We start from the raw sequence: 25,733 nt of genomic DNA on the forward strand, positions 1-25,733 counted from the left end.
CATGAATCCAAAAAAAGCGAGGAAACTGAATAGTAGAGCAAACGTCACATTCATAACAAGTAAACAAATAGTGGTGACCAAATTCAAGACCCCGCCTCGAAAATAACGGGTTTTGAACTTGTAAACTTAAAACAAGCCGTAAGTTTCACGCGCCAACACTTCCTGAGTTCCTTCTTCTCTTCATCTTCCTCCTCAGGGTGCCAGGTGCTTGTTTCTGTATCACGACACGTCATCCAAACGGTATTCGAAGTTTCTCTCTCCTCCATTACAGAATCAGTACAGAGGAAGAAAGCCACCCAACAATTCCCTTACTTTCTCGCCGTTTTCTCTCAACTATAAAATAAGATATTCGTTTTCCCGTTAGTTAGCTCATCTTTTTGCTGGAATAAAAAGCAGCAATTACAGAGAGAAAGAAAGAAAGGAAGGAAGAAAGTGTAGGAGAGAGAAAAGATGGTTTCGAGCTCGAATAATAGTAATAATACAACTAACTATGATCTATCATTCAAGGTGTTGTTAATCGGTGATTCTGGAGTTGGCAAGAGTAGTTTGCTTGTTAGCTTCATTTCTAACGCCGTTAATCATGATGATCTTTCTCCTACTATTGGTAATTTCATCCCTTTTTTATTTTATTTTTTAAGATCATACTTGCCGACAATTCTACTTTCTGTCATTTACTGATTTTTAGTCTTGTGTTTCTATTAATTGGATTGCTGTTGAATTACCTTGATTTTCGATGTAGATTTCGATATCGAATTCCACTTTGTGGATCTGGATTTTGTGTTTCTGGATGAATTGCTTGCTTGTTTGTTGGTATAATTTGAGATAAAGTGGGTTAATACAATAGTACACTTTCCGTTACCGGGTTGGTTATCGTCAAGTTAAAGGAACTGACTAAAATAGAAAGCCTGACCAACTTAGGGGAACGGATTCTTAGCAATTTTGCGTTTTTGTTACTGACATATTATGTGTTAGCACTTAAGAGGTTGTATTTGGGTTACTTATAGGTTTAGAAATCTTCCTCCTGGAGTAGTTTTAGTAACTTATGTTGATGAGTTGACAAATTCTATGCTTTTGTAATTCTTGTTTTGTTATTTAAGGATTTGTTGTAATTTATTTGTATATAAAGAATTTGCTTAAGATTTCTCTGTTTCCCAAACTAAGAGTGTTGTGGAATTAAAACATCGATGTAAGCTTGCTTGCTTGGTAAAATACTGATTGCTGATTTTCTTTACTCGAATTAAGCTCTCGGGATGAGCAAAAAATACCTTGGGTTTTAGAAAATTGGTGCTAGGTATCTTGTTTCTAGAATATAAACTTCTGAGCTACAATCGCATCCACTGTCTTTGGTGCCTTTCTTTTTACTCAATTTGACATTAAGCTTGGTTTTTTAATCTTAATATGTTGTGTAGGGGTTGATTTTAAGATCAAGACGTTCACTGTTGGTGGGAAGAGGTTAAAACTTACAATATGGGATACTGGTAAGTGGGATACCTTAATTAGTTAATTGTATGTTGTGGTATCTGGTATCATTTGTGTCCTTGATAGTCACCCCTGAGCATAATGGTCCAGATCTTTAAAAATTCACCGCAAACAAACATCTAAACCTATAGTTATACTGTTAGACTGTTAGTGTATTGAATATATTGCCAACTCTTACGATAAACTAATCCCAAGAGCAGTCATAATTTATGTGTTCTCTGTTGCAGCTGGACAGGAGAGGTTCAGAACACTAACAAGTTCGTACTACAGAGGTGCCCAAGGGATAATTCTTGGTATGTTCTGTTGTTTCTGAATATTATCATTTTTCCGAAATATTTAAGCTCCTAGTTCAATGATATTAAAGGTTCATTTGTATACATACTTAAAAGAGGTCAATCATAAGACTGGTTTTATTTCTTTTCTGGATCAAACCATTTCAGATCCTTGTCGAGGCTATTCTGAGATAGAATTATGCCAATCTCTGCCAGTACTCATAAAGCTTCCTTTACCAATGTTATTGATGTACATCATCATTTTTGCCAAATTTACCATCTTAGTACTCCTTCCGTCCTTTATAGATTACCCAATATACTATTTTTTGATATCCCTATGAGTTTACCCCATATCTATATTGGTATGCTTTTCCACTTGCTCTCTCTCTCTCTACCGGGCGCCACATGTTCACACTTTTATCAACCCACGTGCAATTTTTTTTCCAAATCTTAATAAAGTGAAATTGGGGCATGGGGCCTAGTTTGATTGACGGAGGGAGTAGTTAGCTTGTTATGAAACTTGTTCTTTAGTTAGCATCATTACTTGTGGAAACAAAAGAAATGGTGGAATATTGTATCAAATTAGGCGAATCAATATAGGAAAACTTGCTTCTAATTCCTGTCCTCTATGGGCTCTATTTTCATCATTCATGGAGATGCTAACTTATTCCTCAAATATCTTATGTTCACCCATTCATATGTTGCCATAGCGAGCATGCAAAAGGTTCATAACTAAATAGCACATACTTGATAGTTGATACTCCCAGCATGAGTTGGCCGTTCAATCTAGCGTCACCAATTTCACGGGCATTACTCTACAGATTAAAACCATTTCTAATCACCACTGGCTAAATTTATGAAGGACAGTTTCAGATCCTCGATTTTGACTTTTCCTCGTACTCTTGTATTTTCCTTGTTGTCATTGTAGTGTATGATGTCACAAGAAGAGAAACTTTTACCAACTTGTCTGATGTTTGGGCTAAAGAGGTTGAGCTTTACTCTACCAATCAAGATTGTGTCAAGATGCTTGTGGGAAATAAAGTTGATAAGGTATATCTAAATTTATTTATTTATTTCAAATATTTGGGCTTGAACTGCAACATTTACATACTGTAGATTATTCGTTTTCTAATTTAAGAGCTTGAGTATTAGATTAACCCTTCCTAGCCAAGACTCGAGATTCTGAGTAATCTTATTTCAGTTAGGTAACATAATTAGATAGATCCTTCCTAGCCTTCATCCTTTAATGCTAACATAGTGGTCTCTTGTACTGTAATAAGGCTGGTATGGTAGTTGATTACGTTATTCACTTGGTGTTCATAACCATCATTAGTAATCTGAATTTTGGATAATATTTAAAAAAAAAATATAAAATAACAAGTCAAAGGAGGATTTCTGAATTTAGTGTTAAGACGGACAAAAAGGCCTTATAACTTGCATCCAAGACGGTTATTTTTGCTTTACACTCTTCTAGTATTATAATTCCTTTAAAAAGATTGATGCTTGTCAGATATAAATAACTCAATGTGCTTGATTTTAGGATTCTGAAAGAGCTGTGACTAGGGAAGAAGGGGTGGCTCTTGCACAACAGTTGGGTAGTTTATTTCTTGAATGCAGCGCCAAAACTCGAGAAAACGTGGAACAGTGCTTTGAAGAGCTTGCTTTGAAGGTAATTATGTTCTCTCCACCCTTGAGTGTTGCTGTTATATATATGTGCAAGGTGTTTTTAACTTTTGAAGCATCTTTAGGACTTCAATGTGTGTCTCAAAACTTTGGAATTATTAGTTTATGCTTACTATTATAAAATGTTAAGGTGGCCAACAATTAGGTTTCATACAAAGCAATTGCTCATTCAATTACGGTTGGTTCCACTCATATATGATATTTCATGGTTACAGATCAAGCTTGAGAATTTTAGGGGTCTAGTCATAAAATGATCTTGTTTAGTGTTTGTTTCGTTGGATACTTGAAATTATTCATCTTAGAAAGTCTCACATTCCATGGGATTTTTCCAAGACTACTCTGGTAGGGTCTTTGAAGTATACTTTTACTTTCTCTGTTTAATTGGGCAACTTCACACACCTTTTTTTTTTTGTAAGTAGAACTTCCTGAAAAGTTATAATGTTTGCATTGGAAGCTGAGCTTCTTTCTTTGCCATTTAATCTCAGAAGTTTCATTTTAAAAGATTTCAAAATAAAATATTGCTAAATCGATCGTAAAAAAAAAAAATCCATGTATACTTATTGGGCGTACATGTAGCCTTAACTAGCTCAAAAATTAGCTTGTAACACAGTAAATTGACCCTAAGGACTTGAAACGAATGTGCAATCTTGCACTTGCCTTTTGTAGCAAATTTACTGCTAATGTTGATTTTCTTGTCAAATAACTATTGAATCTGGTAACTAAAATAAAATCCATTTCAATATTTCAATCAATTATGGATAAAGAATGAACAATGATAGTTAGGGGATTGAGAGAGAAAACAACAAAACTAATGATTATTTCTAGGGAACTTTTTGGCTTTGCATAATAGTACTTTACAAAGAAACTCCGAATATAACTTTTGCTTTAATCTTCTGCGCGGAACCACCTATACAGCATTGCAATACTAGATACTCCTCGACTTAATTTCTTTCTCTTTAAAATGTTTAAACTTAAAAATGTCCAAAATAGCCTCATGTGATTCTCTGTGCAACTATATAAGCATTTCAAAGTCATAACTCCATCAAAATTGTCACTGGAAATGTCCCTGAAAAGAATCATAGTGCTAGTCTGCTAGAATGATCCAGCTTTCCGTTAAAAACTTGAAATAATTACTGAGTAGAAGAAGCTGGTCAGTGAAGGCATTTGAAGTTGTAATTTCATTTGCGATTAGTATGTCAATATAGAAAAGTAATATAAGGTGGTTTTGTTGAAAAATGTCTTTAATTAAACTTAAAAATCCGCCATGGTAATTAATCGATACCATTCAGAAAAACAATGAATAGCCTGATAGGGGGTATGTTGGGAAGAGTGTATTTTTTAATCTGATAGGGAACATTAATCTGTATTTTTTTAGTCCTCTTTCCATAATCCGCATGTTTAGACACTCGACTGCCCAACCCTTGACTTTAGCATTTTACAAAACTTATCATAGTACGAAGTATAATACTTTAAGTTGATACTTATATATATTTTGTGTACATTTTTAGTAGCTTACAAGATTATCCCTAGCTTTTGGTTTATTTTACAAGTATATTACTTGGTATTAGTAAAATACCATTTTGCGTTGAAAATGTTCATGTAAAAGTTGATCCCACGTATAGCAGTTAAATAGGCAATGTGTTGGGAGTCAAAAGACAAGAAGATGAATAACTCAAAGACCTTGTTATTCCTAGGAAATACTAGAATTGTTGTTAGTCATGTCGATGACCAAATCAAATTAACAATGTGTAAGTGGAGAGAAGGGGTGGGTGGGGTCTGTGGGGAAAGTAGGAGAGGGAAGGGAAGGAAAGGAAAAGGAAAAGGATTATATAAACCAGTATGTGTATGTTACAAATTTACATCAACTGTTTAAAACTAATGAAACTGTGATAGATTTGACTTTTAGCTGACTGTTTACAGACTATGGAAGTTCCGAGTCTCTTGGAAGAAGGGTCTACTGTGGGAAAAAGGAATATCTTGAAACAGAAACAAGATCAAAGGGCGTCTCCTCAAGGTGGTTGTTGTGCTTGATCAGTTGCAACTTCATTATTGGCGGAATGTTGCGGTCAAATTATGTACATGATAATTCATTTTTCACTTTTCACTTTTCTGCTGTTCTGGTTTGGTTTTTACTCGGCTTCTTTAGTTGTGTATCGTGATTTATAGCAGTTAAATAACAATGGTTACAAGTTTGTGTATATACCAACGAAGGTTTTTACGTATCCTTGGTAATTCAAGGGTTATATGATGGTCATTCGGTCCATGTATGATTGATCCTCATATGAAAGGAACGCACCAAACATGCTAAATATGAATATGTTTATGATAAATATGTTAGGGTAAATACTTATTTTGTCCTAATTGTACTCACCAATACCAGATACTTTTCCCATCTCCTTTTCCTTCGTATCCTATATCTCTCTCATGCCAGTAGAAATTTTATCTTTCGCTCTTCATCCCTGTTTGACTAGTGTTGGTAAGGATAGATGCCAAGGTTTTGGGCAAGGGAATTACAAGTGGAGTACAACAAGTGGTGGTGGAATTTGTGATTTTAAGGATGATTTGGTTGGAGTGGACCGGCGGCAATAGTGGCTAGAAATATTCAGGTGGGTTACTTCTGGTGGTTGGGTGGGAGGAAGATGTGACATTGAAGTAGGAATTAGCAATGGCAACAGGATCCCTAAATTTTACAACTTAATTCAATATCTGCAAATATAAACAGCTATATCAAAAAAAAACTAGGGATTCTGCCTCTACTTTGTACTCTCAACACATTCTTGTGTATACAAGAATTTATTTATTTTTTAACCTTCTCAAATGGTCTCGACTCTCGAGATACTTGCATTATTTAGACAGACGGGAACGAGAGAGAAGGGAAGATAGACAACTTATGATAATATACACAAATAACCTATCACTACATCTCCTAATATATTTTCTTCAAGGACTAAAATTTCTAATCTAACTATCAAGACTTTAAATCCCTTGGCTAACAATTATGTGATGATAATATACAAGCTACCAATATGCCTAATTACACAACCAATTGCTGCACTAAATGCGTGTTGCTGTTAACACAAACACAGACAGATAACCGATTCACCTCACTCACATCTTTCTCTGTGCTGGCTGTTTCCCTTTCTTCATGGCTCTGCTATCACTTTGAATCCTATCAGCATACATGGGTAAGCGTATGATCTCCCCTATCTCGTTCAACAACACCTCCTCAGTTATATTGTCTGTTATACTTTTCATAACCTGCAAAATACCAGTAAAATGGCATCACGCCAACTTCGAAAAGCATAACCACGATATAACATAATTAACTTAAGCTTTTGTGCTGGACCTTCCTGTAGGTGTTGAATTCATTGGGAGTTGTCTTATCAGTCCTCACTCGCATGCAAACCCACATGTTTTCCTCTGAATCAAACGAGCATTCAACAATCTTACCAGCGTAAGCAGAGGGATCTATACCATCTGCAAATATTCAAATTTCACAAGCATTAAACATTTGCAAGAAGCTCGTGGGAGAAGAAATAAAATCGCAAAATCATAATAGCACCTTATTAACTCCCAAGATTCACCAAATAACAAATGAAAAGTATGTATATATAGGGAAACAACACCTGATAATAGAATTATGTCTGGGTCACCAGCAGCTAAGATGAAATTGGCTGGACTATAAGCTCGATAACTACACCAGTAAATGTTCTTGCCACTAATATTCTGTTCTATGTTTCAGATATTATTTGAAACTAATAAACATCTTTTTTCAAATAGTCACATAGCCAGTCCACGTAATACATATCGTAAGCTCATATTTAAAGCGGAGTCCATAAGATTGCGATATTTGGTGTCCTTATTTAACCCCATTTATTGTCCCACCTAAGATGTCATCTAAATCATTATGCCACCAAAGAAGCTAAGCAAGAATTGGAGAATAATGATGAGTTCAGGTATTTCTTCTCTCCATCACCCAACAAAACCAAAAGACAGGGACACTATAAGCCAACTGTCAAATGCACGACCTAGTAATAGCAGAGCCAACACGTGGAAATGAACTATAACCAGATTCTGATACGAACTCTATTCATATATTTGATTCCTGATGGCAGAGCCAACAAGTAAAAATGAACTATAACCAGCTTCTGACAGGACCTCTTTATTCATACATTTGATTGCTGATAAAGAACGGCCCAGAAGGAATCTTGTCTCCATCATCATATACAAAAACTCACCAAGAAATTGCCAGGCACAATAGGTTATCAAACTCTCCACTCCCTACAAGTAAAAATAAACCACAGGCTCTCACATTCCACTCGGTTAAATTGACTTCCACATACTGCTTCCCAGTTTATAGTCATCATGCTAACTCAACAAGTCAACAGGTGAGGGTAGGAAAAAGGAGAAAACTGACAGAATACGGAAGGGCTCCAACTTTGAACATCCTTCTAACACATCTCTCCACCAGAAGAGCTCCTACTTTGAAGATTCTTTTAACACATCCTCTCCACCAGAATCAACTAGTAATAGGTAAAGCCGAGGCCTCATCTGACAGCAGAACCCATCAAGGGCTGTTGTATGGAGGGTTCCTCATCTTCCTACCCGATTCCCGTCTCTTCATCCCACAACTGCTATACCTTGTTACAACGACTAGGTTTTTTGAAAAACCCAAGATGGAGATATCACAAACTGAAGCATCTAAACAAGTAAAAGTTTACAAAAATCCTCAATCATATCTGCTCCAAACACGGCTCTAAACACTACTGCATTGCAAGTAACAGCCCCAAAAAGAAGGCCATTGTGTTACATTGCATGGAATTAGAATCCAACATAATTATGGTAGAATACTCAACATATACCAGAAACACCTGAGCAAAACTTAACATACTTTATTCATTATTTAGTAGTTTGGCTAGTTGCAAACAACAGATATGAATAAAGTACGTCAGGTTAATACCGCTGTGTGCAAAAATATGGGAAAAAGGAAGGAACTTTTAATGTTTCACAAAGTAATTTTTACAAGTGACTATTTATAAAGCTTATATAGAAAAAGATGAAGTTGTTGACCTCCAAATTTAACCCTGTTGTTGTCCATCAATCGCTTTTTCCCTCGATCATATAGACAAAGATTTTCAGCGCCATCTTCTCCTATCTGCCAACAAAAGTTATTAAGCAATTTTCTAGGTCACTAGCTCATTCCATATGAAAATTTACTCTGTTAAGGAACTGGAATTCAGATGTGCCCTTTTTCAACTCAGAGTAAAATCAAGTTATAGTCGGTGTTGAAGAGAAGGCTCACCTTGCATCAACAAGTATGACACTGTTTAAATGTGTGATTAGTTCTGTTTAGAGAGCTATTTTATGCGCATAATTTCCCCAATTACAAATGTTTCCTTTATTAAGAGAGAAAACAAGGCTCTAAACATTACCTCAAAGAGAAAATCAACTGAGTTCATTTCAGGATATTTCCACTTTAAGAGGCCTTGATGTGTCCTAGGAACGTAGGGATCATCCCAGCCCTGATTCATAGAAGAACAGACATGCCAGGTTATCAAGGAGAGAAGTTATCAGAAATTTGAAGAAAAAAATGCTGAAATAGCACCAATATATGTGCCAGAAGCTAGTGAGGCTAAATATTAAATGGTCCTAAAACCACCACCCCTGACATATAAGCATGGAAATCGAAACGCACATGGAAACATAAAACTGAAATTTCAAAAAAAAGAAATTTAGAAACTGAATAGGATCAATTATAAACTACTTCCGTTCATAAATGTTCTTTACGTTACTATTTGCACGGTAATTAAGGAACTTTGATGAGCATGTGACGGTGGGGGTAACAAATGGGGAAATGAGTGGCTATAAATTTTCGAACAATATAAGTGGATGAAAATTAGTATTAAAGTACTATGAGTGGGTAAGTTATGGTGGACTCCCATAATAAAATATTGCAAGTTGTATGTTATGGTGGGCCAAATGAAGATATAAATGTCAAATTTATATGCCAAAAATGGAATAACGTACAGCGTAAAGAATTTAGGAACGGACTAAAACGGAAAGTGTAAAAGAACTTTTAGGAACGGAGGTAGTATTTTAAAGCCTACCGTTAGATTATTTAATTATTTTCCGAAACAAATTGTTTTACAAAGGAAACTTAGTTTTGCAGTTCGTATAGACAAATGTGCCTCAAAACCATAAGTTAAGCAGCCCGCTCTTTCCACGGGTCAGAAACTCAGAATATATATAGCGACAAAATTGATATCCACTTCCTAAGGCCCAGAATTAGCACATATGCACAAAAGTGCACGTAGTTACTAGCTCCAATAAACAAACCCCGCCCTGAAATAAAAGGACCTTCTTTTCTTTGATAATTTCAGGACCTAGCCATGGCCACAATACAGAGACAGTTTCAGGATCTATGCTCTTGAAAAACAGTCCAATGAAAATGCAACCACATGCCAATTTTCTAAATGACATACCTCAACCTTCCCAACCAGCCAGTCAACTGGAATAAAACGGGAATTGAAAAGTCAGAGAAGGTTTATTTGAATCACTTCTTCAAGAAAGACAGCACCAGTAAACATAAGCCACTGGTGGAGAGAGAGAGAGAGAGAGAGAGAGAGAGAGAGAGATGTAAAATGGTGAAATAAATCAGAGAGAGATGTGAAATGGTGAAATAAATCAGAGAGAGGGGTGCTTTGTAGATTTCAGAAGAATAAAGTGTACTTAGACATGACAACTATCTTCCCCTCAAAAAAAAAAAAAAAGAGACATGACAACTATCTGGTAAATCTGTGTCAACATGACACGACCTACAGAAATATATTTTCTAGTTTGAAATAAGACACAATTGCGCATATAACCCAGAAATAGATGAGCTATTGCTTGAGAAAAAAATTGAAACATACATTGATCTTTTCTTTGTAAAGAAATAAACAAATTTAAGATTTGGGGTTTGAAGTAGGAGCAATAACGTACAATACCAACCAGAGGCGTCCGAGAATGGCGTCGACACCAATGTGTGGGTGTCATTCACCGACAAGGTGGTGGCCCGAACAACGGACGCCCCTTGATTTATTCTATTGATTTTCGTTTTTGGACTGGTGACTGGCAGTGGTGCTGCATGGGGTGCTGGTTGGTGCTCATGTGATGGATGGTTCAATGGTCAAGTAACAGTCAGGTGGTTCGGTTAAGTGAGGTGGTGTAAGGGAGAGGAGAGAGGAGAGAGGAAAAAGAAGGGGGGAGGAGAGAGAAAACGGATGGTGGTGGATGGTTGTGGGTGGGTGCAGGTCGGTGATGGGGGGTTAGGTGGTTCTGTCAAGTATAGTGGTGGTCCAATAAAAATTACAAACAAAATGAAAGAAAGAGAAGGCATGGGGGCGTCTGCTAATGGCGTCCACGCCTAGGCGAAAGCATCCGCAAATAGCACTTCCACCTAGGTGAGGGCACCATCTACAGACGTCCATGCCCTGGTGGAGGCGCCATTCGTGGACGCCTCCGCCTGGACACCATGAGTAGACGCTCCTTACCAGGTGAAGGAAGGAGGTAGTGGTGGAAGCTGGTCAGGCGGGCGGTGTGAAGGTTGGTCAGGTGGTCAATGGTGGATGGCTAGGTGCTCAATGGTAAGTGGTCTGACGATTTTTGGTACTGCTGGTCCAGTAGGTGATTTGGTGGTGGCACTCCTGATGGGGCTTCTCAAAGGGAATGGAGAGCTGGAACTGAGGATGAGAGGAGAGACAAAAAAGGTAAAAATGTAAAATAAATTAGAGGGAGGGGAAAACATGGTACTTCCTCCCTTCCTTAAATATTGCACCACGGTTGACTTCTACTCCTCCAAAAAACTACTTTGACTCTTAATATCTCAAATAATGTACAAGTAAAAGTTACAAAAAATTGATATTTAGAAAATATAGATACGAATCTAACATGATCACACATGACTACAATTTTTCTTACGTATGAATCACAAAAAATGGCCAAAGGCGTAGTATGAATGTTGTAAAAATCAAAATGGTACGATATTTAAGGAACGGCAGTATTTAATATTGCGATTGCTAGTAAATTTTTGCGGCATTTAACAAATCATTTTAATTAATGAGCAAAAAATAACATAATGTGAAAGCGATAGAAGAAAATGGAAAACAAGTAAACTGTATTCCATTTACCTGTGGAATGTGCACGAGAATGGTAATAACATGAAAATATGTGAGGAAGCTGAAACATTTCTAATCCTACCCTTGCATTCTTAAACATTAAAAACAGGCGTATCACTGCAAAAAATACTAGCATATGAGTACCTGAAAAACAAGGCCATCAGCTTCATGTGAAAGGTTAGGGATAAATTCCTTCAAAAGTTTGCCAACAGTTGACAGCAACCAAAAGTCCTTCCTTCTAACCTGAAACATTGGTCTAGTTCCATTATTGACAGAACAGGCACGAAAACAAGAAGCCATATACTAAAGATACTGTATTTTCTAATAGGAGCATCTTAAATATAAATTGAACAGCATACCCTAAATGGTTCAAGATCATATCTGTATGGCTTGCCATTTAAGTCCATACTCCGCCGCTCTAGATTACGGGGCTCAACCACCTCTTTCTCAATCAGTTTCCAACGCTCATGGAAAGGCCTCTGCAAGGCATACAATAATGAGAACCTTGCCGAAACCATTAAAAGATGAAGATTTACAAGAAGAAAACCCATTTAATCAAACCCTTTATCACTACATTTCAAAGCTTTAGATATCAAAAAGCTGCAACAAGTTATTAGACATAATACCAATTAATAAATCTTAATGCATTGCAGATTAGCATGCTAAACAAAAAGTGAATTTTACATCTAGACAAAAAGTTAATGGGTGGTTTGGGCGGGTCAACTGCCGGTCACTCAAAATTGTTTGCGGGTAGTGTCTGGTCATGCATGTCAGGGCTAGGGCCAATCTGAAGCAGGTTGTCATGAATAGGATAAAAAATGCAGGTTATAAAAATATTAATGCAGTAAGATGCATTCGAAATTTCATCGCTGCTTTCCGTAGTTAACATATTAAGCATAAACGGATTTCAAATTTTAAAGCAAACAGAAGATTTGAAATCCAAACCCTGTTAATTATGATCAAGAAAAAATTGAGCTGAAATCATTGTTGCATGATTGTTCAAGCTAAGTTGGGAAGTTGAAGAAAAACGTTTGAGATGAGAGAGATAGGAGAGAGAAGCAAAACGTCGCCATAGATTTGTACTGAGAGAGGAGCAGAGAAAGGAATGATCACTGACCCATTTAAAAGTTATTGGGTTCCTTGATAAAAACAGAGTTATTAGGTTACCCAGTAAGGCCTTGTATTGACCCTTTAATTTTAGGTCCAGGAGAGAGACCTTGTCCCAGTAAGTGAGAAATCCTGTCCAACCCCTTTAAGCTTGACCCAACCCTGGTGCCCAATGGGCAACCCTGTCCAGTAATGTATTCCAAATTCTTTTAACATTTTCAGTTACCAAAACAAGAGCAACCTTGCAGAATTTCCCTCTCATCTATTTCCTTTTTACATAAAGTGAAAATAAGAATTTCATAAAGTTTTTTTTCTTCTAAAACCTATCAAATTCTATGCAGCAAAATGTCAAATACTGACACTCACAGCACCCAAATACATATGTATGCTGTACCTCCATGCTTCTTAAACTGTACAGCTTAACTTGTCCTCTCATAAAAACATAATCAACATAAAAATTAATAGAAGGGTGAAATTTAACATAGCACTATCGAATATCCAACCTCAGCAAGGGACACACGATTGATAGCAATCAAGTCATAGATCAGGTATCTCCTCTCCTGCCTCTCGGAACTAATAGTATCAATAATCATTTCTCCATCAAGCAACGTATACTGGTGAAGCTGAGAGTCGCATAAAAAAAGAAAAAAGCAACATCAGCCAACACAATAATAAACAAAGCCATATAAGCTCAAACGTTTAAGTACTACAATGAAATAACATATTCTTCTGATCTTCTCTAGACATACATCTGTCATATTTTTGCATGGAAACCGCATCTGGACCCTCCGAAATTTAAAGCTTCTATCAACTAGGTAAGCCCCATCGGGACAAAGGAGGAGCATATATCTTGTGCCATCAGCTTTCCATGTAGCATAATAATATCGCTGCCTTAACAGTTGTAAATTGTCCCTGTAAAAAAAACGGCTAATAAAATACATATATACTCCATAATAATAAACTGTAACGATTCCACATTTCCACCAGTTTAACTGATATGTTAACAAACATTTAAAATGCAATGACACAATGGCTTTTTCTCAATACTATTATAAAATGCTCAAACATCAACCTCCCTTCTCCAAAGAACTTTCTATATGTCAGTGCCATTGTTTCTCCATTGGCACCAATGAGTTAAGAAAAAAGCATACGCTTACATCCTGCAGAAAATTACAATTCACTTTCCACTAAATCCTGATCTATGTGCTTTCAGGATATGATATAAAACATTATCAGGATGAATTTATCCTTATAGCTCTAATGAGCGGGTAGGACTTTTTTCCGTGAATCAAGGTCAGTAAACTCAAATTACTCTCATCTTGAATCCATCTAATTGTACTGAGAAGGATCAAAGTCATTTCCATGCAAAGAAAGATGATGCAAAACACAATTGCAGTGAAGGGAACTATTAAACATATTATACATGTCTAAAGAGCTACTACTTACTAGTACAATGGATTCCAAGAACAGGGTGATGTCTGCCATTAGCGGGATTTTTAAATGAAGGAACACCAAAACTTTATCCGACTTGGTAGAAATTTTCCTTCCTCTAATTCCAAATTGAAAATGAAATAACTCCTTCCAATAAATCAATTAATATTCTTTCTAGTACAGAGACAACACGTCTTCACAGAACACCAGAGCAAAAAATCTAGGTACATAATGTCCAAGGCCAGTATAGTGCACCTTGCACCTAATGACTAATGTACAGTTCAAATAACAGATATATCTCTGTTCATTTAACGGAAGATCGTCATATAAGAAGCACCAGCTCATTTTCAGACAAAATAAACCACCGATGGGGAAGCTCCATTTTAGTGGCCTCCTTCTATCATTAATCTCCCTACAATTCCATTTTGTTTCTTAGATAAAAGAAAATAGCTTTGACCAGATCAATGCAATCAAGGAATAACAGGTGGTAAGAAAATCTACTCCAAACATGTAAGAGATGAGCCTTACTTTTCTAAAGGAACGTAGCTACAAAGACTTCAATTATACATGGGTATTGAAAATCTTAAAAACCCGCATTTTACCAATTTCAAAAGAATTCCTGCCAAGATAACAGTTTCCTGATACTCCCTCCGTCCCAAAATTATAGTCCTGTTTTCCAAATCGAGCGTCCCAAAATTATAGTCCTGTTTCTAATTTTGGCTATTAAGGTGCTCACTTTCTTATGTACTATATTAATTAAAAATGCATTTAAAACCCCACCCATGTACTATATTCCACTTTCCTATGTGCTATATTCTCTTTCCCGTGTACTTTATTCCACTTTTCCATTCAACTCAATCATCATTTGTACTTTATTCCACTTTTCCATGTACTATAATCCATTTTCTTAAAACTCGTGCTTTTGGTCAAACGAGACTATAAATATGGGACGGTGGGAGTAGTACTATTCCAAGTCCACTCTGAGTCTGTATGGCATAAAGACTACCTCAGCCGAACAACTCTTTTGTGCCCTGAGAATTAGTATGCATGGAGTAACAGTTTTTATATTTATATTTACCAGCTCCTCTTACTAAAGAACCCAGTGGAGAGCATTTTTTGAATAGGTGATTCCTATGTTACTCGGACTCTTCGTTTTACTTCAAGTACCCGTGTCGGATCCTCGACACTTGGACATGGGTATGGACACTCCGACACTTCATTTTGGTCTAAAATCAAGGAAATTTTCCACAATTTAGCCGTGTCGGACACTTGGACACCGTATCCGACACTCGTACCCGAGTCTGAGTAACATAGGGTGATTCAGAATATATCAGAAAGACGTCAAGGGTGTTGTCTTTGATGCACGGACACGGAAAACGCCAAAACACATTTCGAAACGCCTAAAATACATGTCCTTCATTTGCAAAACGTTTTATCAATTTCTGAGTTCAAGAAATGTAAGGAAACGTAATTTAGGGATTCTCAAATACGTTTCCCTATTACAAATTAACCTATGCTTGCCTTCTGCAAACTCTAAGCAGTAGGAGAGAGAGTGAAGTGAAGATGTATTGCAAAGGAGGAGGAGGAGGAAGAAGACCGTTCCTGTAATAAAAATGGAGGACGAAGGTCTGGTAGTTGGTACTCTGGCTCAAGTTACGTGGTTATAGGGAGCTTTTCAACTTTAACATACATAGAGCTATGGGCTTGGCAGACAGTTGTACACAATAAAAATATAAGTAGTTTACAAGCTTTCGATGGTTCTACCTATTTAAATTGATTTTTCTGCTTGTGTAGTTGGGTTATCTTAATGATTTTAATTATTTAATTCTAGTTAGGCACTAAAATATGACCCTAAAACATTAAGTCATTTTTATGTATTTTGATTATTTAAAATCCGTGTCCCCATTTCCGAACGTGTGAGAATTTCCCATTTCTCCGTTTTCCCATATCCATTTCACGTTTCCGTGCAACCTGGGTTGTTAGACTTGCCACCCATGCTAGAAAGGAGGACTAGGAACAAAGCAACTCAAGCCCCTTGAACTATAATGAAGCACTTTGTCTTCATGATCACCAAACCCAAAGTAATGAAAATCGGAACCTAATACATGACTCCAGCTATACAAAAGCCTAAATGTAGGAGCTTGAAACATTGGTGAGGGAAAAGATATACCATCAAAATCTGTTACTTACTCTCTTTTCAACTACACAAATTGCCAATGGTCTGGAACACATGAGCTAATACATAATAACACTCAATCAATTTTATTAGATAAAACATTGGAGGAAGAGTTCTCCAAGAGACAAATTGTCCAAAAGTCCCTACCAATTCCACTGCATATTCCAAAGAAAGGCATAATAATCAGCTACACCTAGAGCTAAAGCTTCTCGAAAATGTTGACGACGAAATCTTCTCTTGTTACGTTTCATTTAAATTCAGCCAGATTACATCACAATTGTTCTGACAAACCTTTAAGCTTGCCCCTAAGCAAGTAGCTATGGTGTTCCTTCTAAATCCTACTTCCCTGTATTTTTCATTTTTTTTTGGTACTGCCACACCTATTATTGCGTGTTCTTGCATCCTACACAATTTTGGATGTAAAACACAGAATTGGCAACAGCTTACTTGTGAAAAAGAGACCTAAAAAAGCAAGTAACTCGGGACAAAAAAACAAAGATGATTCCAATTTATAAAAAGAAAATTTGGTAATATTAATCCAACCTTTGGCCGACTTTCTTTTATTAAGCCCACCTACGACATATTTTTTAATAATCCTACCGTTACTACCTAATGACTTTTATTGGGCCCAACGGGGTCATAAACCTGTTGTAGGCGGCAATATGTCCCTACGTGGCAGTACTCTCTCTCTCTTCTCACTCGATATATTCAGTCATCGTCATCAATTCATCACTATCTCGTTGACTTTTTCACCGGTTACCGATCACTCTCTCTCTTCTCCCTCGATATATTCAGTCATCGTCATCAATTCATCACTATCTCGTTGACTTTTTCACCGATTACCGTTCACCTAAGCCCAATAAAAGTCGTTGGGTAGTAAAGGCGGGATCATTAAAAAATATATCGTACGTGGAATTAATAAAAGAAAACCTGCCAAAGGTTGGATTAATATTACGAAACTTTCCTTTATAAAAATAATATTACTACTTTGTCCGTTCCTTAAATATTGCATCATGGTTGACTTAACGCTTTCTAACACTCTTAATATCTCGAATTATGTATAACTAAAAATTATTAAAAAAAAATTGATATTTAGAAAATATATGTCAATACGAATCTAACAAGATCTCACATGACTATAATTTTTCTTAGGCGATCATAAAAGATGTCCAAATGTCTAATGTGAATGTGTAAAAAACAAGATGATGCGATATTTATGCAATGGAGGAAATATATGCTTTCGTGTATGAAACATAATTCATAGCTATTTGATATTATAATTTACAAATATTAATGGTTTTGCACACTAAATCCAAATTACATATTTTACACGTAATAGCGTAGAAAGGAAACAGTTAAAAATCAAGTCAACTTTTTATCTTAGAAAACAAAGTCTCCTTTTCAAAAGAAAAGACAAAAATATAACTCTTCAGCTTCATTTTTTATTAAAGGCATCTCATGACTCTCCATTATTATTGTCAAAGTAACTTATAAAAGAAGACCAGTTAAAATAATTTAAATGTGGATAGGAATATATAAACTAGACAAAGTTAGGAAAAACTTCCACGTAGCCTTTTAACTTCTTCCCTCCCCTTCCTTCCCACCCACCCACCCACCCACCCCAAGTCCCAACCCCAACTCCGGAGAAAGAAAGAGAGAACAAAGACAAAGTAAGTATGCTATTCAGAGAAGACAGAAGAGAATGGCTAAAGCGAAAACAGACAGTTATTGATGCGACCAACATGTTCAGTCTACCATTCAAACTAAAATTTCCTTAACAGAGGTGGTTCTCTTTCCATTCTATATACAAAATGTGGACAGAAATTGGCGTTAAACAATAGCTAATAAACAATATGAGATGTGGTTTGTGGGGTAAGAGTCAAACTAGGAGTCTCTAGTCTAACCCTCTAAGTCTCTAACATTCTTAATAGATAATAAACTATGATTAAATTCAAGAGACCTAGTGAATCCTAAAACAATATACTGGAACAAGTAGCATAAACGATATACTAATTTAATAACTATTTAAAAAAAATCCTAATATAACGTCATTTTTCGGTCTTCATCATTCATTACCCGAGAACTAACAGATGCATCCTCGTGTAGAGATGTAGACAATCTAACATGAAGAAGGAAACCAGCGGCAAATAAACATCTACTAACCAAGTTAACTTCACTACTTCCTTTATTTTTCCCTCACTGGAATTAAATGCTCCTCTAATAAGCATCACAGTGTCCTAGCAATAAACAGAGGTATTCTGACATAGAGCTGAAGATGCTCCATCAGCCTCAGAAAAGAAACTTTCTTTAATGAGTAAGCTCTATTTTAACCGCAGCCGAAGAGCAGATACAAGCTTTCCTAGAACCAAAGAGAGCATGCAAAAAAAATTCCTCTTTCAGTATTCACCCTATGTTCTTTGAGTTTTTATGCTAACCCAAGTAGTCGGTGCTTGGTTGTGGTCAAGAGATATAGTACAAGGGCTTCACCAGAACCACCAGCAGCAGCTAGTATGGATCCCGCTCCAGGTAAGTTTCCGTTGGATCAACTCTTTCTGCTGAGTTTGAATGAGTCCAAAACATACAGTCATACAGCTACCTCAACAAGGGCAGCAAGCCAGCAAATATGTAAACATGGGTGTTTATTCTATAAGGAACTGGAATAGAGAATCAAAAAGGGTTTTACTATTAGAGTTTCTGGTATCTTGTTTCTCTAGTCTTGCTCTGTTTTAGGACATCTTGTCCTTAAGTTTGTATCTTTTCCTCTCACTTAAAATTTCTGTTTCTTACTAAAAATATGGAAGCATGTGTGAAAATTACAAAGTTGTTCATGCTGGAAGATTATCTAACTTCACAATACAATTACCTATAACGTCCAAGTGCAAAGACCTCCCTGCTACTCTTTTAAGTTTTACAGCTCTATTTATCAACATGAGAGAAACTTGAACAATTTTAACTGAGCAATCTCTGAATTATAATAATGAATGGCTTATATTTATATACTCGCTCCGTCCAACCATAGCTTTCCACATTTTGGCACACAATTCTAGGAGTGAAATAAAAACTAAGTGGAATTTGTTTATTATTTTGAAATTAGAAACATATTGGATGAGTGGGTGGGAAAAGAGGAGAGAAAGAGGAATAATAAAAATAAGAAAAAAGGGAGGAAAGGATTGATAGCTTTTACGACCCATACCAAATAGGGAAAACAGAAGACCAATTAGGACAGGCGAAAATGGAAAAATGGGAAGCTATTGTGGGATGGAGAGAGTATGGAGAGCAAGGAGCAAATTGGCAATATCTGAAAACTACAATCAAAACAAAAAAAACCTGTAGAATACAGCATCACAATGAACCATTTCACTATATAGTACATGCAAAGCTACTTGGTCACTATCGCAACCACATGTATAACAATGCATTAAGAAGCAGAGGAAAAGAAAACTTAATGAAGGTATCATATCTCACATAACAATGACTCAACCCATTTGAATGAAGAGAAAACCACATATACTGAAGCAATTATTATAGAAAAAGGTGTGCGGCAGCGAGAAAGAGAGAGAGTCAGAGAGGTGAGGTGAGGTGAGGTGAGGTGAGGTGAGAGTGTGAGAAATGAGTTGTGCGGCTGGGATGTGAAGTTAAAACCCTACAAAGGAGACATCAGTAGCACAAACCACACACGCATAATTTTTTTAACCGGGTACACGGGTACCCGTTTAATGAAAAGAACGGCCCTTGCCCCGACCCGGATACCCGATTAATATCCCGGGTCGGGTACCCGGCCCATTTATTTTTCAAAAATCAGAAAATTACCCGGTTTATTTGTATCGGGTCAGCGAGTTAGTGGGTCGGGTAATCCGGGTCGGGTAATTTTGAACACCCCTAGAAAAAGCGAACTTGAACAAATTACACATACCAAATACGTGATGGATAGAACTCATATGTCGAAGGCTATCCAATGTATTGCACATCTTATAACCAATGTAAAAGTAAAATGATGTGCTGACAGCCTGACACTAGTAACAAACTCACGACTAAAATTCCACACTTCAACTTAACTTCAAGCAGTCTAAGCAGAGAACAATTACGGTGTTACATGATACACCAAAGTAAAGAAGAAACTCAATCTGTTCTACATAATAGAACCAAACAAGAATGGTGTAAATGTCACCTGTCAAGAGACACTGGATGTGACCCTGGAAATTGTACAGTTCCCCTCCCCTGCGCACAGAACATTGTGATAAATAACACGGGGAAAAAAATCAGGAGTAAACATGCATTCCAGGCTATACAGGCACAAAATTGAGCATGCATAGCAGAAATATAGATCTGTATCATGTATGGAAGTTAAACGTGAGCACAACATATAGTAAGGATCATGTAACTTGAGATCATACAGATACAGGAAGAAATAGATGTACAACACTCACACGCCAAAATATTTAAGTCTTAGTTCTCAGAAAACATTACAGCAGAAAGATAGCATAGATTCTAAGGAGCCAAGGGCAATCTTGGGAAACAAGCAAAGAGATACAAACAACACAAAAATGCATATCTTACACGCATGTGAATGGAAATTCTGAACAAGCAGTCACAAAAGCAAAGTCCATCTAATCTATAAACAGAAGAAAGAGGAGGGCAAGAGGTTCTCCACAAACAAAATCAAGAGCAACACTGAAACGAAAAGTAAATCAACATGTTAAAGCTCCAAAGTTATAATGAGTTAAATAAGAACTGACTTGAAAGTCGATACAACTATAAGCTGAAAAGTAGAGAAGCATTATCATGTTTCTCAAACCATCGACAAAAGTACCTATGTTTAGTTCACTCGCAATAAGAATATCCACTTCCAAATTTTTGTAAGGTTAATCTGATTTTTCTAGTTTTTCATTAACTTCTTTTTATAAATTGTTTTTAATAGATTCTTTATTATCATATTATAAATATTTTACTACAGAACATTAACAGTTATCCCAAATTTGGTCACTCTTCTCAAACAGTCTAACTCTGAATATTCTCATGTTTGGTGATATCTTATCAAAACAGTCTATAGTTAACAACATTTCTTTATCCACCAGAAAAGTAGTGGTAATTTTTTGTATAGATTTTTTTGTAATTGAAATTATATAGATTTTTATAGGGTACCTTTCTTTTCCTAAATTTAATTAAAAATTAAAATAAATATACATGAAATAAGTGCAGTGTTAAATCTAGTCAATTTGAAGAAGATACCCACCAAAGTTAGGATTTTCATATGTCGCATTTTTTCATAAGGTCAAACCAGTAGTTTTTTACCTTCACCAACTATGTTTTTGTTTAACTAATGTTTGGTCTAACGAAAAAGAACTCGTCAACCCGTCTTATATAAACATTTGCCAAAGGAAAATTGAGATTATTTTACGAAGACGGACAAAATCATGATTGTTCCTGAAAAATAAAATTGTTATTATTAGTATTATTACTCGTAAAGGTGGAAAAGGTTAGAGCGATGTAGTATAAAGGTGGGTGGGTTTTAAAAAAGAGTGGATAATAGAAGAGATGTGCGTGGAATTCATACTGTAGGGAAAGGGGGACAAGATTGTAAAAGGTGTTTGTCGTAGAAGAAAGTAAAAGTGAGTAGAATATTACAAAACACCCCAAGACGAAAACATTAAGAAACGAAGGTAATAATCATTATAGTTGTCTAAGGTAAAATAATGTAATAATAACAAGAAGAAATATTATTTTTGTTCTTATTTTAATCATCATCACCACTACGACCATCATCATTATTATTACTCCCTTCACAAAGAAAAAATTGGCGACACTTTCCGTATCATCCTTTTTTGTCACACTTTTACTTTATTCCTATTTTGGGCAAACTTATATTCCAACCTTAGTACCTTACACCACATGCTACACTATATTTCCTATACTTTCCTTGCACAAACTCAACCTACAACACTCACTCTCCGACTTTTGTTACACAATCCCCACTTGCTTTTATCTCTCCTACACACTCCTTGGTTTCTTTTGAGCTAGGACAATTGTAACCAACAAAAAAAAAGGCAGTGCAATTATGTATCCAACAAAAGTGTATAACCTTTCAAAGACAGAGGAAATAATAAGGTTTCTAAAATGAAGAGAGGATGTATACTTTGTCAGCATTAACCTACTCTTTTTTCTGGCCAGATGTGATACAGACAAAGAACAAATTATTAAGTTCTGAAAAAAGGTGAGAGGAGCTTAGAAAAGGCATTCCTTCAAAAAAAAAATAAGATTGCAGTTAGCCAAACACACATAATAACTACCAAAACAGAACACTTCCAAAGAGTTGCTCATTCCTTTTTATGAATAAGAAATGCCAAGCATTGGTATTAAAAGGTATACCAAAGTACAAAGTATAAATGCAAATTCAATTGTTTAATTCTCTCCAAAACACTAAAATGCAGATTCAACGCATTGTAATATGACAATAACGTACGAGGCATCTTAAGCTTAATTACCTATTACCACAAAAAAAATTACTCCGTACAATCAGAGAAAAGGAATTTAAAAGTCCTTTCTCGCTCATAATCCTAGCCCAATCCTATGGTGATTGTAGATACCACGGGAATTTTACAAACAGCAAACACCAATTGGAAAGAATTTTACATCACCTACTAGTATATTTTCAACTTTGCTTTCAATAAAGTTCATCTCTCCATTAGTACAATTAAGTTATTCCATCTGTTGATGGATTGATGATCTCACTCTCATTAAAAGCTATAAACATCTGAATAATTTAAGTTCTTGAAAAGAATAGTACTTGATGATGTTCAATGCAGTTATGCTATGGATACTGTTTCTTAGGTTACACCTTAATCAAAGTAGATAAGCTAAATCTGAAATATTTTTCCAATAGGTACATGAATTTTATGAATGCAAACAGAAGCATTTAAAAACAGTTGTTCAGGACGATTGATTCATTTTGACCACAAATATAAACAGTTTTCCCCACCATCTAACACACACACACAAAAACTCATAATATTCAGAGGCAAATATTTTACTTGCTCTACAGAGAGCAAATAAAACTATGAGGTCTATGCAATGTATAAAAAAGCTCAAGGCACACCTAGGCGATTTGGGATTCCCTGCACCTTAGGCGCACGTAATAAAAAGCAAAAGAACTGTGAAAATTGGTTTGCGTCTCAATGGATACGCCTTAGGGCGCCCCAGCGCCTTAGTTGCGCCTCATTGAAATCGCCTCGCCCAGACCATAAAAGGCACAGGCACCATCACCTTGCGCCTCAGGCGCGCCTTTTAATACTAAGGGAACTCAACTTCCCCAACTAAAGAGGACAGAAAAATTGTGAACAAGTGAGAAATGACCAAACAAAAGAAAGATCTACAAGGGACAGCCCCCCAAAACAACTACACCAGTCACATCCTTGGAACCAAACAAGATGAAAGATAATACAAAAGGATCTTCCACATCCCCCACACATCTTGTACAACAAAACAGAAAGTCCACACAAATAGATTTCCCTAAGAATATAGGAAAAATAAAGAGGATAGCTATGCACCCACAACAAAATCTTAAACCAAAACAAATTCACATATTTTGGAACTATATTTTGCAACATCGAAATAAGACAGGTACCACAGTTTTAAGGATTTCGCAGCAAAATCTCTGCAATTGATATTCTTGCTGATCAGGTACTTTATCCCCCAAGACATCATCATTGGTCAATCTTACAACATTCTCTGGTTTTTCCTGAAGAAAGAAACGGCACATCAAAATGCAATTATAAAAAACCAGCACAGAAACCAGATTTAACTTTTTGACTAACGTTCCAGTTTGCTAATCTAATAAAGCATTGTAGCGAAACCATTTAACCAGCAAGATTACCAGAGAACGCAAGTGCAAAGCTAAGTCATAGGATATGGCATAATTCATGAATGACCACTGAAGAAGTCCAGTACACATTAGTTAGACTGCACTACATTCCAGTTACAAGTGAAAATCAAGTCAGTAAGTCAAAGAGCTGATGCTTAAAAGTCATTTACAAAATCCAAATGGAACATAATATCATTTTGTGCCACTTAAGAGCATCATCTTGCAGGTCTGGAACAAAACTTAGGCGTTCAGCCTTAAGGGAGGGACAACAAAAAAAGCATCGAAGTGTTGCCTGCTAGGACTATGGAAATACTATCTAACAGAGCTCCAACTCAAGACTAAATTAATAGTAGTGTGCTGCAGATATAATTTCCCAGACAAGCAAAAAACATACATTGGTAGAAGCGTATGGAACACCATCATCATCTTCGGGAAGAGCTTCACCATTTAGATCAAAATCAGAGGACCTCTTCCACTCTGGGGTATCAGGGCATACTACTAAGTCACTTCTAGTTTCATGATAAAACGCATATAATGCATCAATGTAGTCTTGTTTATAGATCCCTGGAGGCCGAGCTTTTGCAAATCTTTCTATAGCCTGCCCATAAGAAAATAATGTATGAAAAAGATTTAATTTAGATGTGAAAATATCAAAGACCAACTGAGAACAAAAAAAGGACTGACCTCAGTAACAGAACTAGCTTGCTGTGTACGCATCAAATAATGAACTATCATGTAACCAGTTCGATTGTGCCCATGAGTGCAATGGACAAATACATACTTCCTGGGCTGTCTCTCACTTTGATTGAATATAAATTGTGCAACCTGAAATATGTCAATGAATGTAAGATCCTAGAATACGAGATAATATAAAAGTTGGTAAGAGGTAATGTGCCTACACCCAAATACATTCTCCCTCCGAAATAATGTTTCAAGCCACACGTAAATTGTTAAGAAAACTACCATATTTCGACCGTTCTCTTTCAATTGCAATAATTTTCCTTTCACACTTGTAATTCAGGATATGTATCAATATCCTGAATTATCTAATAGAGAAATTATAAAAGTTATAGCAAAAAAATATGCATTGAGATTTGAGACTAGACCAACAACCTTATACATAACACTCCTCTGTTTTTTTAGGTGTTACTTACAGTTTGAACAGCACAAAGTTTTAGATGGTTGAGTTGAATTTGTTAAAATAATGTGCAAGTGAATAAGTGGGTTAAATCTTTATTGGAGGAAATCGGTAGTGGATTAATTATTTAATGTGAGAAAAAGACAGTGTGAGTTTGTTTAAGGACCATAGAAGAAAAAGAGATCAATATAATTAGGAGTGGGGACCATTAGTGAAAAAGGATATAATTAAATACGGAGTAGTACTCCCTCAGTCCCTTTTTAATCTTTACGCTTGGTATCATGCATGTGATTTAACGACTAATTAATGTGAATAAAAGATTCCTTCTTTTTTTATTTAAGCAATGAAAATTATGTTCGTTAATAATGTTTCACTATTATCCAAAATATGACATTGGGAAAGTGTGAGAGATTGAATACCCCAATGGGAAAGT

General features: G+C 36.1%; 2 protein-coding genes across 4 annotated transcripts in view; one reads left to right on the forward strand and one right to left on the reverse strand.

Moving 5' to 3' along the window:
- The first annotated feature begins 94 nt into the window (after positions 1-94).
- LOC110804975 (ras-related protein RABC2a) lies at positions 95-5,795 on the forward strand. Its single transcript, XM_022010572.2, has 6 exons — positions 95-604; positions 1,410-1,478; positions 1,707-1,772; positions 2,680-2,801; positions 3,292-3,420; positions 5,355-5,795. The coding sequence occupies exons 1-6, from the start codon at positions 451-453 to the stop codon at positions 5,463-5,465; spliced, it is 651 nt and encodes a 216-aa protein (XP_021866264.1). The 5' UTR covers positions 95-450; the 3' UTR covers positions 5,466-5,795.
- Positions 5,796-6,299: 504 nt separating this feature from the next.
- The window catches only part of LOC110804970 (uncharacterized), a 32,037-nt gene continuing 12,603 nt past the window's right edge, over positions 6,300-25,733 (reverse strand). For 2 of the 3 annotated variants that reach the window (XM_022010567.2, XM_022010566.2), the window contains exons 7-18: positions 24,847-24,987; positions 24,557-24,760; positions 23,926-24,039; positions 20,473-20,522; positions 13,447-13,609; positions 13,201-13,320; positions 11,950-12,069; positions 11,735-11,833; positions 8,867-8,956; positions 8,505-8,589; positions 6,781-6,911; positions 6,300-6,692 (exon numbers count right to left, since the gene is read on the reverse strand). In XM_022010567.2, the coding sequence (XP_021866259.1) occupies positions 6,543-6,692; positions 6,781-6,911; positions 8,505-8,589; positions 8,867-8,956; positions 11,735-11,833; positions 11,950-12,069; positions 13,201-13,320; positions 13,447-13,609; positions 20,473-20,522; positions 23,926-24,039; positions 24,557-24,760; positions 24,847-24,987 (1,467 nt within the window). In that variant the 3' untranslated portion in view covers positions 6,300-6,542. Of the gene's footprint in view, positions 6,693-6,780; positions 6,912-8,504; positions 8,590-8,866; positions 8,957-9,916; positions 9,943-11,734; positions 11,834-11,949; positions 12,070-13,200; positions 13,321-13,446; positions 13,610-20,472; positions 20,523-23,925; positions 24,040-24,556; positions 24,761-24,846; positions 24,988-25,733 lie in introns of those variants that run through there. The other variant, XR_008920670.1, reaches the window with a different exon arrangement.

Source organism: Spinacia oleracea, chromosome 5, assembly GCF_020520425.1.
Source record: "Spinacia oleracea cultivar Varoflay chromosome 5, BTI_SOV_V1, whole genome shotgun sequence".
In the NCBI taxonomy this organism is placed as follows: Eukaryota; Viridiplantae; Streptophyta; class Magnoliopsida; order Caryophyllales; family Amaranthaceae; genus Spinacia; species Spinacia oleracea.